This window comes from Danio rerio, chromosome 25 (genome assembly GCF_049306965.1).
Source record: "Danio rerio strain Tuebingen ecotype United States chromosome 25, GRCz12tu, whole genome shotgun sequence".
Taxonomy (NCBI): domain Eukaryota; kingdom Metazoa; phylum Chordata; class Actinopteri; order Cypriniformes; family Danionidae; genus Danio; species Danio rerio.
In genome coordinates, this window is record NC_133200.1 from 25,967,665 (window position 1) to 25,981,461 (window position 13,797).

The 13,797-nt window shown below is 34.0% G+C and overlaps 1 protein-coding gene across 15 annotated transcripts in view; it reads right to left on the reverse strand.

Annotated features, from left to right (window-relative positions):
- Positions 1–13,797, reverse strand: part of brsk2a (BR serine/threonine kinase 2a) — a 324,106-nt gene that overhangs the window by 20,636 nt on the left and 289,673 nt on the right. For 8 of the 15 annotated variants that reach the window (XR_012400417.1, XR_012400416.1, XM_073943185.1 and 5 more), the window contains 4 exons: positions 13,275–13,335; positions 6,940–7,147; positions 3,598–3,646; positions 656–779 (listed from right to left, as the gene is read on the reverse strand). Coding sequence is in view for 13 of the 15 variants with exons in the window: in XM_073943185.1 (XP_073799286.1) it covers positions 656–779; positions 3,598–3,646; positions 6,940–7,147; positions 13,275–13,335 (442 nt within the window). In the remaining 2 variants the exon portion in view is untranslated. Of the gene's footprint in view, positions 1–655; positions 780–3,597; positions 3,647–6,939; positions 7,616–13,274; positions 13,336–13,797 lie in introns of all 15 variants that reach the window. The other 7 variants (XM_073943181.1, XM_073943180.1, XM_073943179.1 and 4 more) reach the window with 1 other exon arrangement.

Sequence of the window (13,797 nt, forward strand, 5' to 3'; positions counted from 1 at the left end):
CTCTTTTATTAATTGATGAATTTTAGACATGGAATATACTGTACACTGTACAATAAAAGTATGTGCAAAAATAACTGACCTGAAAGGCGTTTTTAGACAAAATATTGATTTTATTTAATTTGCACAAATATTTGCTCAATTATTGCAATATTTTTAGAGTAATTCATTAAATTAATCAAAACCACATTATTTTGTTTACCAGAAACAAGGGTGACATAATTGCAAATACTCTTAATGTATTTTTGAAAAGACTGTTGCTAACTATGGCAAGTAACTTTTTAAACATGAATTTAAACCACCTGCAAGTCTAAGCGGCACAGTAAACTCCTTTCCCTTTCCAAAAACCTCTCGAGGCACAACATCTATATGCTAATGATTCATGCCCTGCGTTGATTTTCCATTGACCTCTACTGAAAGAGGCAGCCACAGAAACCTCACACGCGCAAGCATTTTACAGAATGAAAACACAAATCAGTAAGGTGTTTGCAAATGTAAAAACACAGGCTCCCGGGCAAGCCTATCAAAACCGTTGCCGTGGGTGCAGTGTTTCAATCTGATAGAGAAAATGTAGCAGCATCTGTTCTAATATTCATAGTTGTCATTCACAATGGAGGAATGCAACAGGACTGGAGGCATGCAGAAAGAAATTGCTTACCGAGAGAAAGGCATGGACAATGTCGGCTTTTATAGAGCTCAGTGGCTTGTCCTTAATAACCACAAAGATCTGTTCCTCTTTCTCTAGGTTGATGAAGTTACCAAACCAAGATTTTTTGGCAAGTCTGTAAAAAGAGAGAGAATAATGAAACATGAATTTATTATGAAGTCTTCAGGTGATACAAGATCAGTTTTTATTAAAGCTCAAAATTTGAAAAGATACTGTTTATCATGAATTGCTACAGAAATAATACACACAGCAGAACATTTATCACAGGGTAATGATAGGTGACAGGTATAATAAATATTAAATTAAGTAATACAAAATTCCAGCAGACATTCTTGTCTCAACTATAAATAACTATTTATATTTTTCACTACTGAATAAAAAGTTATTAGACCTCCTGTAAAAACCCCAATTTTCTTTTTGGTTGGCCATCTGTTTGTTTCTAATGAGTCTCCAGTTTTCGTTACTGCAGACTAGTTCAGCAAACAGAAAGAATGAAGAAATGCCCGCATGTGTTTACACAACAGTAATCTAGTAGTAATTGCGTTGTTTTGGCATTTTGGGGATAACTATTGTGATCTTCCAATTGCAACAAACAAATACTAGGAAATCATCATTTCATGCTGTTCAGCCCTATAAATCCTAAAATGTGAGCAAAACCAGTCCATTGCAGAGTACGTTAGTTGTGCGCCTCGCTTTCACATTGCTTAATACACACAGGATGTACAACATTATGCAAATATCTTTACAAATGAAAAAGAATTAAACTAATTAAGTAGTATTCATTACAATTTGCTTTTGTATAATGTTATTATTAGTAGTTGTATTTAATATATGCATATTTTTATTTGTTTTATTAAAAACAAGCTTAGACTTGTCCACCTGTCAGGTTTTGGACCATATGAACCATAAAGCTGAAAACCTGCAACCATTGGCTTCCATGGTATTTTTTCCACTACAAATGACAGCAGTTTATAACTACTTCATGGAGAATAAATTGTGTAAAGTTTCATTTTGGGATGAAGAATCCCTTTAAAGCATCTCTACTAATGATGATAGAGAAATCAACTCCTGTGGATGACAAGCAACTCTAATTTGGTCCATTCGTAGCCTACAGAATAATAACTGTCTGTCTAAACATCCTTCCAGATCTAAAACCCTTCAGTCTGTCGCTGTTGTCAGTCAACAAAGCGTTCTCAACTTAGCTTCCAAAAAATCTAATTTATGGCAGAGGATGACAAGGAAAGGCAGAGAGTGCTACAGCTTATCCAGCTGGCGTGGAAAGTGCGTGAGGGGCGGATAAGTTATGGAAGACAAAATAGAAAACAAAAGAGGATGAAGCATCGCTCTGTGTGGGGGAGAGTTTGTTACTGCTGTCTGCTGAGCGGTGAGACCTGAGAAAGATCCGACTGAGCTTCCATCAGAGTGAAAAAAAAGACTAAATGGTTTAACAGAGGAAAACATAACTCACAATGATTTCTGAAGTGCTGAGGGGGGTTTACATCAATGCTGTTGTTGGTAAAGTATTGCTTAAGGTGTACTATTCATCTTTCTCTGACTGCGTGGTATTTTTTTAAGCAAAAAAAAAAATCGGTCCTAAAGGTATAGTTCACTCAGGAATGAAAATTCTGGTAACACTTTATTTTAAGGTACAATTCATACGATTAACAAAACATTAACCGTGACTTATTAGCTTTATTAACTCATAATTTGCTGTTTATTAATTGTTGTTAAGGTAGTTTGGTGTTTAGGTATTGGTACAATTAGCAATGTAGGATCATATAACCATGTAGAATACGTCGTTTGTAAGTTCTAACAAATAGTGAATATTTTGATAAAAATGCGGGTAGTAAACCACTAGGTACTCTCCAAAAATGTAATAATAATAAAAAGTAAAATAAAAAAAATAAAATAAAAATTATATATGCAGCTTGTTCAAACTACTTATTTAAAATAAACTAAACCAACTTAATTGTTTTATGTTTAATCCACCTAAATGTATCAACCAAACCAATTAACTTGACTTAATAGATTTAGATTGGGACAACATGATTGAAGTATATGGAACACCGCTTTTTTACAGTGTAATAGTGAGAATTATACTAGAGTGTTACCATAATTCTGTCATCATTTGCTCACCCTTTACTTGTTGCAAACCTGTTTACCCTTTTTTCTTCTGTTAAACAAAAAAGAAGATATTTTGACGAAAGCTGGAAACCTTTAACCATTGACTTCCATAGTATTTTCCTCTTTCTATCATGGAAGTCCAATTTATTACATGTTTCAGCTTTCTTCAAAATATCCTCTTTTGTGTTTAACAAAAGAAAGATAAATGTGTGGTAGCATTTAAGGGTAAAGCCCAATCCCAATTCACCCCTTTAGCCCTTCCCCTTACCCAATTGTTACAATTCTCTTTAACTTGAAGGTGTAGGGCTAAGGGGAAGGGGTAGATACCCCTTCGAATGGAGATTTTTCAGGACCATACTCGAATCCAAGGGGTAAGAAAATTTTTCATAATACACAAGAGACAGAAGTAGCATACCTCCACCCGGAAGTAAGGAGATCCACAAATTAGTAATTTTTTGTCATTATTACAATTTTTTTTTAACAAACCATCATATGTTTTAATATGTTCATAACTGCGTTCATGTTTCATCGTCATGCTTAAATTTTTTTTTTTAAATTGCTAAAATAAAAACCACTAAATTTCGCTATTTATAATCCATAATAATTACTGTACAGCAGTCCCACAACATTCTGATACTCGACACCACTCAAATACCCTATCAGAAAAGTCTAGTGGCAGGGAATTACCTTTTTACAGTGTCTGCTATAACACTAATGTTGTTTTCCTGTGTTTACATAGATTAATATACAAATATAAAACAAATCAAAAGAAGACATCTGTAACTTTCTATGAAAATAGGTGGACTTACTCTGGGGACGACTCTGGCGTTAGGCTGGACATTTCCTCTTGAGTGGGAACTGTAGAGATGAAAGCAAGAACGTTAGTGTGCTTTAGACTTAGGACTTTATACATTATTTTATAAGATATTAGCATTCAGCTTAAAGTTCAATTTAAAGGTGTTAACTAGATGAGTTAGGTTAATTAGGCAAGTTATTGGACAACAGTGGTTTGTTCTATGACCAGTTAAAAAAAAAAAAAAAAAAAAAAAGGAAATTAAGGAAATTAATAGCATTGACATTCCCAATTTTTAATTTTTTTTTTAAATTCCAGCCAAAATTTAAAAAATAAGATTTTCTAAAGAAGAAAAATATACAATATTTAATATAAAATATAATAATTTTAAAATGCTTTATTAAACATCACTTGGGAAATATTTTAAAAAGATTTCAAATTCCACAGGACTGTTAACAATGTGGGCTTCATGTTAGAGCATATAGCTGCATCCACACGTGCATAGCTTATGAGTACATGTTACATGTTGTTCATTTTAATTGGAATTAGAGGCTATTCTAGCAATAAGACTAGACTTTAAGAGATCACATGCATGAAATGAGTACTTGGAAACGTGCCATAGTAAAAAGTTGGAGCTGAACCCATCAGATCAATGGAGATTTTGTACATATAATGAACTTAAAATTGATATATATATATATATATATATATATATATATATATATATATATATATATATATATATATATATATATATATATATATATATATATATATATATATATATATATATATAACTTAGTTTTTACTTGCTGAATTTTATTTAAAGGTGTTACTATAAATTTACTTGCAATTTTTATTCTAGAAAAGTTGTTTTCAACCTGTGGGCCATGGGGGTAGCTGTTATTAATTGGAAAAAAAAAAAAAAAAAAAAAAAAAACATTGTTGATACAGTATATGCAAAAAAGTATTGTCATAAATAAATGTCAACAAATAAATAATAAATTCTTATTATGCATTCACTATTCGATTTCACTGATTGATTTAATAACACCCCTCTAAATTAAAACATGCTGTATAAATGTCTGTCAACAGGTCAAGTGCTCCAGTTCTCTGCCACTTTTGACTGCCAATCTGTCCAGGGACATGGACTCAGGACTTGATGCTATTTGATTCTCTGTGATGCAAGTCCACAACTTCACGCATTGGGTTAAATTAGGCTGTCCAGGCATATGACACAGCAATATTTCAAGATGTCAACGCCTTTGCGCAAAAAAACTATAGTAAAACATGCCCCTTTGTTCTAAATGGTTACATTAATTGAGTTTGCTTATTTTATTTTCAGTAAAGTAGAAACCAATGTACAAAATAAAGTATTCTTGACTCACTGCGACACTTCCACTTTAAGACACTCATTTTTGTACAGGTGATTAACTTTGTCTGTGGGATTCCGCAAAATGGATAAAAAGTAAAAATACATTAAAAAGGCAAATAAAGTTTTTATCTAACCCACAGAAGTAACAAATTATCATACCTGTCAACATTGGGATGTAAAAATACTCTTGCAATTATATAATTTTTTTTATAAAAATTAAAAATATGTGAAAAATGTGGGAAAAAATTACTAAGATAGAACGGTAAAATACGGAAGAATTCTGGCAAAAATAGGAAGGTTGACAGGTATGCAAAGGTGCTATATTTAAGACTCTTCTAAAGCATACAAATACCATGATATGTTTGCTGATATTTAAGAAACATGCTAAGTAAACATTCTTGTTTATCTGAAAAACAATGCTCAAGTCAGATATTCTGCTTTCAAAATGTCTGCTAGAAATAGAAGCCGCTTACTTTTTTTCTTTTCTTTAGAAGATTAATATAAAAATACTCTTAATATGGAGATTACTCCTTCTATCGCATGTCGTTGCTTATTTAGGCTTAAATCAGCCTTAGGGCTCGATCGTCAAACTTGCGTTGGTCCTCAACCTGGCACCTGGTGGTTGCATTTATTTTGATCCCAGAACTCAATACCTAGTTTAACCACTGGGAGTAAAACTTGCATACTGTACGTTTAAGGCTATTTTACTAAATAAGTGACGTCAAAAAAACGGATGTGACGAATTTCCATTCGAGTGTGGTGTGCATGCCGCGCTTTCAGATCAGACATGGCCATCACAAGTTACAATCACAAGGTCACATTTGTTTTTGTTCAAATCTAACATAAATGTTTTGTCTAGAAAAAAAAATCTGTCTAGTGAAGGAACTTGCTTTGCCTGTTCCATTATTTTGGTTTTTCCATTTCCCCAAAAAGTGTAAACGGGAGTGTCTCTGGACATAGTGACCTGCTATGTACTTTACATTGTATGTTCATTTAAATCATTGGTAGTTTATTCAATAAAGAAAGTTAACAGGGTGTCACAGTGTATCATGATTGCCTCACAGGTTTTTTCCAGGTTTCCCAGTTTCCCCCACAGTCCAAAGACATGTCATATAGGTGAATTGAATAAGCTAAATTGGCCATAGTGAATGTGTGTGAAAGAGTGTGTATGGGTGTTTCCCAGTGTTGGGTTGTGGGTGGAGAGGCATCCGCTGCGTAAAACATATGCTGGATAAGTTGGCGGTTGATTCCACTGTGGCAACCCCTGATTAATAAGCGGGCTAAGCCTAAATGAAAATGAATGAATGAATGAAAGTTAACAGTTGTCAGTTGCTAACCATGCAAAAAATTCTAATCGTGGGACCACAGAAACATGCATGTTTGGTTTAGTGGGCTGCCAGTAAAAAAGGTTGAAAACCTCTGTTCTAAAAAAAAAAATATTGGACAAGACTCTCTAAACACTCCAGTAGACAAGATGATCTTATCAAGAATTTTGTTTCATTCCCTGCAACATAAAGAGAGCAAGAGATTTAAAGCCCCACGATGTTGCAGTATCCCACTGACCTACACAAGACAAGTGGTGAGGAGAATGAATAGATGGATGAATTGTAGCTTGTTTCTCCAGATATTTGTCACAATACATTTACATTTAGTCAGATGACAGATGCTTGTCCAAAATGATTTACAATTTAGAAAGCATTCAGCAATTCAAAAAGGCAGTGCCCACAGGAAATGCTAATTATAGATATATAATACAATATAATTATAGATCAGGGGTCAACAACCCTGTTCCTAGAGAGCTACCTAGCTGCAAATTTCAGTTGCAACACTGACCAAACACACCTGTCTGTAATGATCAAGTGCTGCTTCAGGTGCCAATTACAGTAATTGGTTCAGGTGTGTATGAACAGGGTTGAAGCTGCTAAAAGGTAGCTATACAGGAACAGTGTTGGTGACCCCTGATATAGATATTTAACACAATACCTTGCAGTTTCCTCCGATGAAAGCGGGGCGAGCCCAGAAAGCTGTTCTTGAAGGAGTTGAGTCGTGTCTTCCAGGGCATTCCCCCAATGGAGGGGCTCGGTGGTGGTGTAGGGGTCGGTGTCCCTGCAGGGCTGTTCTTCGGCGTGTGGATAGGTGTTCCTTTGGGGGTGGGAATAGGGCTGCTCCTTGGAGAAGGGTGTGGGGTCACCTGTATTGTAGGGATAGATTTGGTGGTGTGGTCAGAGCCGGGCACAGGGTGGAAATGGTGTAGACGAATGGGAGAAAGTGGGACAGCAGGTCTAAAAGGGACAGAGAGTTGAGGAGGAATAATAGATGCAGGGGTTGCCCTCCGCACCAGTGGGCTGCCCGGTATACACGGTGCTTGAGGCTGACATGGAGTTGAAGGTTCTGATTTGGCTGTCGAAATGTGTTCTGGCTCGGATTCAGGTAGGGGGTTTGATCGGGCAGACTGTAAAGGTTTATCTTTGGGTTTGGCTGGAAGAGTTTGAGTCTTCGGGTAAGGCAAAAGAGACTCAGATATAGAGTTTGGTGTCAGCGAGTTAGAAGTTTTTGCCATGTTTTGATCTGAGTTTGGTTTTAGAGAATCTATGATACTAGAACTAGGGGATAAGAGCAGCTCGCTGGATTGAGGAGGGACGCAAAACTTTCGGACAGGCTGTAGGTGCAGACAAGAACCAGAGCAGAACACATCAAGACATGCAGGCACGTATCACAAAGCATTGTAGGTAAAGTACAAAGAGGGATTTAAGGAAGAAGAAGGGGCCATGGTGATGCAGAAGAAACAAAAAAAGCATGCAGTTAGCCAAGACAGGTGAGCGAAAGAAGCAACAATTGTGAAGATCAAACCAAGAGAAAGATCTTTTCAAGCACAAAGAAAGATGCCAGTGAGAAAATAAATGGGTTAAAGAGCAGAACTTTCTACTGCGGAATGGGCGACTTTAAAGAAGAGCACAGAAAGATGCGGACATTGCGAGTTTTAGAACTTAGGTCAATAGCTATGTTTCCATCCACCTATTTTTATGCACATTTTGAATATGCGCATAAACATTTGGTTGATGGAAACGCCAAGATGTGCATAAATTTAAAAAATGCGCATAAAAACATTTGCATAACTGAGTAGGATAAACTTTTTATCTAATTAGAAAAGATGCGCATAAACTACGATGGAAAGACTTTTACTGAACAAAGGTCATGTGATTTTGTCATAAGACAACATGTGATGATAAAAATATCTGTAAATGGAAAAATCAGCAAGCTGACTGGATTGTAAAACATCTGAAATGTTGTTTTGGTCTTTCTAAAACACCTTAGCCATTTCAGTATTAGTGTTATTATATTATTAATTACCTCCAGAACTGTCAAGAGGGTCTGCACTCTGCGCTTCATGGCTTCAAACGCCATTGCGCGTTCATTGTGTGTTGGCATCATTTTATGAGATGTAAGTCATTTATTAAATTAAGAAAAGATTCACACAAGATTCTCCTATTGCAGATTTTTACTGTCGATATTTGGCACCAGTAAATCAGGAAGTGAGCATTTTTTTCTCTTGAACTCTGATAGAAACGCTGCTGTATTTGCACGTCTTTTATTCGATATTTCAGATTTGCACATAAACTTAATTCACATTTTGGATGGAAACATAGCTAATGAATTAAAAGCATCCATAATAAATCAAATGGAATATCATTGAATAGCCTAAAATTGTTGCATAATTTTTTGTTGTAAATGACTAATATTAATGAAAACTGAAGAAGCTTTCTTACAACAACAACAATACTACTACAACTGTTATTATGATTATGATGATGATAATGATGATTATTATTGTTATTATTATTACTAACTTAGATGAAATGACCACATTTGGTTGAAGAAATAATATGACTATATATGGTTTTTATTAAATAAGTGAAATCCAAGCTTACTGTTTTTTATTATGATCCAAAGACAGTTGTCACTTTCACATTTAAAATTTTTTAACTTTAAGTACAACAAAATGACTAAGATTAAATTCAAAAGAAAGCACCCACATAACTGTATTTATAAAATGCATTTCAATGTTTTTTTTTTTTTTTTTTTTTAAATTGGTATACATTGGTTGGTAAATATGTCATATATATGACAAAACATTACTCATGCCATTGACCTGCATGGATTTAGATTCACATAGAAATGGAGCCGCCATTTTAGTACAGGGTAGCGCTCCTTTGAAATGAATATAGGACCAAGATGCAGTAAAGGACTGGCCACCCAGAGCTAGAGATATATACATATATATACCTATATCCATGATCAGGAGTTTTCCAAGTGGTCAGTATGCAAATATTTTTTAAATTATGAAATTTATCATTTTACATCACTTTTCTACATCGATGGATAAGTGACCGCACGGGCATTGCCGTCAAAGAACATGTGTTTGTGTGCATGGACATGTATTATCTCCCTCTCTGTTAAATTTGATCTAATCGATGTCCTGAAACACTCCTCCTCTTCTGCTTTCACTTTTTAGTTGACCGGAGGGAGTCATTTGCTTGTGAATGAATCCCTGTTATAAACGATTGATTCACCTAGCCAAGAATAATAGGTTTTTGGCACTGCAGCAACTTTTTGTCATATTTCATTTACATTGTTTGCTTATTTTATTCAACAAAACTAGTATAAGCCTAGTATTGAGTGCAAGTAATGCTACTTTGCCTTTCGGTAAGAGATTGTATTATCATCAATAATGTTACTTGTTTAACACAAAAGTGTGTAACATACAAAATGGTAAAAACAAAATCTTACCTATAAAATGTTCTGTCCTTATGCTTTATTTTCTTTGTTTGCTCGTTACTACACCCGTAAACAGCGCTAAAGTCCAGCATCTTCAGATTGGCTTTAGTCTTGACTAGTGCAGCTGAATGACAGTTGGGAGCATTGTACAAATATGGCTGTGCTATTGACGCATGCTCAGGGCCTGTATGCGAGATCTAGTGTATATATTTATGACAAACTTACAGCAAACTGCAAAATTTGATTGCATCATCAAACTTGAAAACTTGAGTGTCTCAATATGAATATCTCAAAACACAAAAGCTAAAAATTTTAAATCGCTAATCGTCTCTTCACTTTATGAATTCAGCAAAACAATGAATGTTTAATTTGTCAAACATGAAAAAAGACAGCAAGATCTTCAAAATCATCAATTTTGATATGACATACAGAACGGTCATTTATACAGTGAACTTTTAAAGCAATTTCCAGCAGGAATCAGCACTATACATTGCAGAGCTTTACTGTAAGGAATCTGTAATCTGTGAGCCGTCTTAAACAAGTCAACTGGAAAAGTTTAGCCAAGAGCTTGTGTGCTAATCGGAGAAGCAGGATTTTCAACAGCACTTCCTGAGCTGGATTTACATTTGGGGAAGGATACAGAGACAAGCAAAAGAGATGAAAGAGTATCTCCATGAAACAAAAGCCACTTTCTTCTGCAACTCACACTTTCTTTATCGCTTCTCTTACTTTGCTACATGTTCAGATGGGGTATTTCATAACTGTGGTAAAATCAGATTGTTTAAGTGAAATGTAGTAATAATACAATTTAAATGGCAGCATTATAGATATAACCAGGTTGCATTAGATTACCCTCCCCAATTCTCATATTTATTTCATAAATTTTGGCAATGATGGGTATTAGATTTTTGTTTAGCATTCTAACCCTAACCCTAAATCTCACAAATTCTGCTTTCCTAAACAACTGGGCACCAATTAACGTAGTGATATTTGGATTTATTACAATACAACCAAGATCTTCTGTGAAATATTCAATCTGCCAGGACTATAAGAACAGTTTTTTGCAAGAGTGCATGATTCAAGTCATGTGCTTTCTTAGTGTTCTTTGCTTGCTTTAAGTATATATTAAGTATATAAGTTATTTATATATTTTTTACAACAGTTTTGTGTTTACACTTCTAAAACAACCTATTTAAAATTTTTTTATTTCCGATTTAAAAGCCATGAACCAGTTTCTAAATTCTTCTACATGTTTTATCTGTATCCAAAATATGAAATTACATTATGCTAACTCACTCAGATATGTGTTAAATTATTCTAAATTAATAATTATTATCTCAGGAAATTAATCAACAACTATTTTTATCATGATATTTCAGCTCTACCTTGAACTTTAAACACTTTAAACACGCAAGACATGTTTGGCATGATTTGTAGCTATTTTCAGACCAGCATAACCCTAATTTTCACATTTTGCACCATGTTGTTTAAATAGAAAATTCATTTGTGCCACTTTGCGGACTCATGGGTGTTCTGGTCCTGCATTGTTGGCACATTGCTATTTTAAAGAACTGAAATAGATTGCTCTATTGACCAAATAAACCCTGGTCCAAAGAAGTAGAAGACACTTTTTTATTATTGTTTATTTATTCATGTGCTGAAAATTAGAACTAAATTTAGAAATAGTTTCAAAACAAATCTTTGGGCTTAACAAAGAAAAATAAATATGTTGGCTAATGGATGTCTTCAGTGGAGTGAAGTACAACATTATTTCCTTATTCATGAAAGTAAACAAGTAAAGTAAAAAGTAAAAGCAAACTAATAATGAAAGGTTGAATGGAGGAGGCTCGTTCTTTTATCCTTGCTGCAGTTGGTCTGCATATTTGTTTTCTCGCTAGTGAGAAATTTAGATTTTCGTCTTACAAAGTCTGCCCTGTAAATAACAAATGCACCATGGCGTGATGCAACTGACTCTTAAAGGGAATGGGAGATGAAACTCTGATTGGTTTTATGCATGTTATGCTCAAAACACACCCATATCTCATTAGGAGAACAAGCACAACCCTGTTAGACCATGAGCCACGGCACGGTATTTTTTCATCTTTAAAATAATGATTCTGCACCATGAGCTTTAGACTTTGTGCCTAGATCATTAAAATAGAGCCCTTTATGTTCTATTGTAGTGTAATACAGTTGAATTCAGAATTATTAGCTCCCTTTAATTTTTTTTTCTTTTTTAATATTTCCCAAATGATTTTTAACGGAGCAAGCAAAAATGTTCACAGTATGTCTGATAATATTTTTCTTCTGAAGAAAGTCTTATTTGTTTTATTTTGGCTAGACTAAAAGAAGTTTTAAATTTTTTAAACACAATTTTAGGGACAAAATTTTTAAGCTATTTCTTTTTTTTCTTTTTTTTTTGATAGTCCACAGAACAATCCATCATTATACAATAACTTGCCTAATTACCCTTACCTGCCTAGTTAACCTAAATAACCTAGTTAAGCCTTTAAATGTCACTTTAAGCTGTGTAGAAGTATCTTGAAAAATATCTAGTCTAATATTACTTACTGTCATCATGGCAAAGATAAACTAAATAAGTTATTAGAGATGATTTATTAAAACTATTATGATTAGAAATGTGTTGAAAAAAAATCTTATTTCTGTTAAACAGAAATCGGGAAAAAAATAAACAAGCAGTCTAATAATTCAGGGGGGCTAATAATTGTGACTTCAACTGTACATGTAAATACATCTCTGTGCCGATTTTTAACAGTGCTTTAATTCATGCTGGAATTTTGTAAACAAGGCACAATATAATAGAGTTCATGAAGAAACTTTTCTTAAAAGATAAAAGAGAAATATATTGGATATACCTCTTCCACAATGGTCCCTAAGTAAACAATCTGATGACATATTGTCTGTAAATTACATTTTATTCTGCAAATTTGTTTTCAAATCACTTACTTATACCAGTTGACTTAAAGTGCAAGCCTTACAGGCACAGTTTACCCAAAACTGAAAATTTACTCAAATTTATTTACCCTCAGTTAGTTTCAAACATTTTACAAGTTCCTTTATTCTGTTAAACACTAAAGAATATATTTTTAAAAAGTCTGAAAATCTGTAACCACTGTTCTCTTTTGTAGAAAAAACACATATTATAGAAGTCAGTGGTTACAGGTTTTACCCAACAAGTAAAGGGTGAGTAAATTATAGGATTTTCATTTTTGGGTGAACTATCCACTAGATTAGTTGTCCCTTGTGTTGCTGTGTAACATATCACCTAAAACCTAACCTATTTATGCTACATTTTATGGCTCATTTGTTTATAATAACTTTACTATAACTTTTAAATGTCACAGCTAACAATTCAGATTTATTTTATGGAAATTAGCGTACATCGCTAATCACAGTTATGCAGTGAATGTGACGTCCTCCAAACACAAAATGGAGTGTGATATTGTTGCTATGAATGTGACAGTGCAGAAATGTACTAATTGGTGGACAGAGAGAAGTGGGTGTGTCAGGAGTTTACTCACTCTTGGACTGCTGAGAGGGCTGGTGGAGAGACCAGAGGATGCGCCGCTGATGGACCGTGACCTGTGAAGAGACAGACCATAAAACACACACAGTAAGATGATGCTTACAGCTAAGAGTGGACAGGATGGGAGAATCATTTTATTAAACAAGTGCAACAGACATCAGAGTCTTTGATTTGATTATGTTTGATTTTTTCATTATTATGTTGTGTTGAATAAACTTGGGGTTAATAAGATTTTGTTTTCTTTTTTTAAAGAAATCTATACTTTTAATAATAAATCAAATTATTCATTTATGTTAGAAATTCATTTTGTTTCAATAATTTTCTATTTCTATTATTCAAAGAATCCTGGAGAAAAAAAAAACACTCAAAAAAAAAAAAAAACAATGAAGAATTACAACTATTTTCAATATTGATATTGATGAATGCTTGTTGGGCATAACTTAGTATATTGAAAACATAAATGAAGGATCAGTTTTCATGAAAGGATCTTTTCTCTCCACTGTCGCCACTGGCTTGCT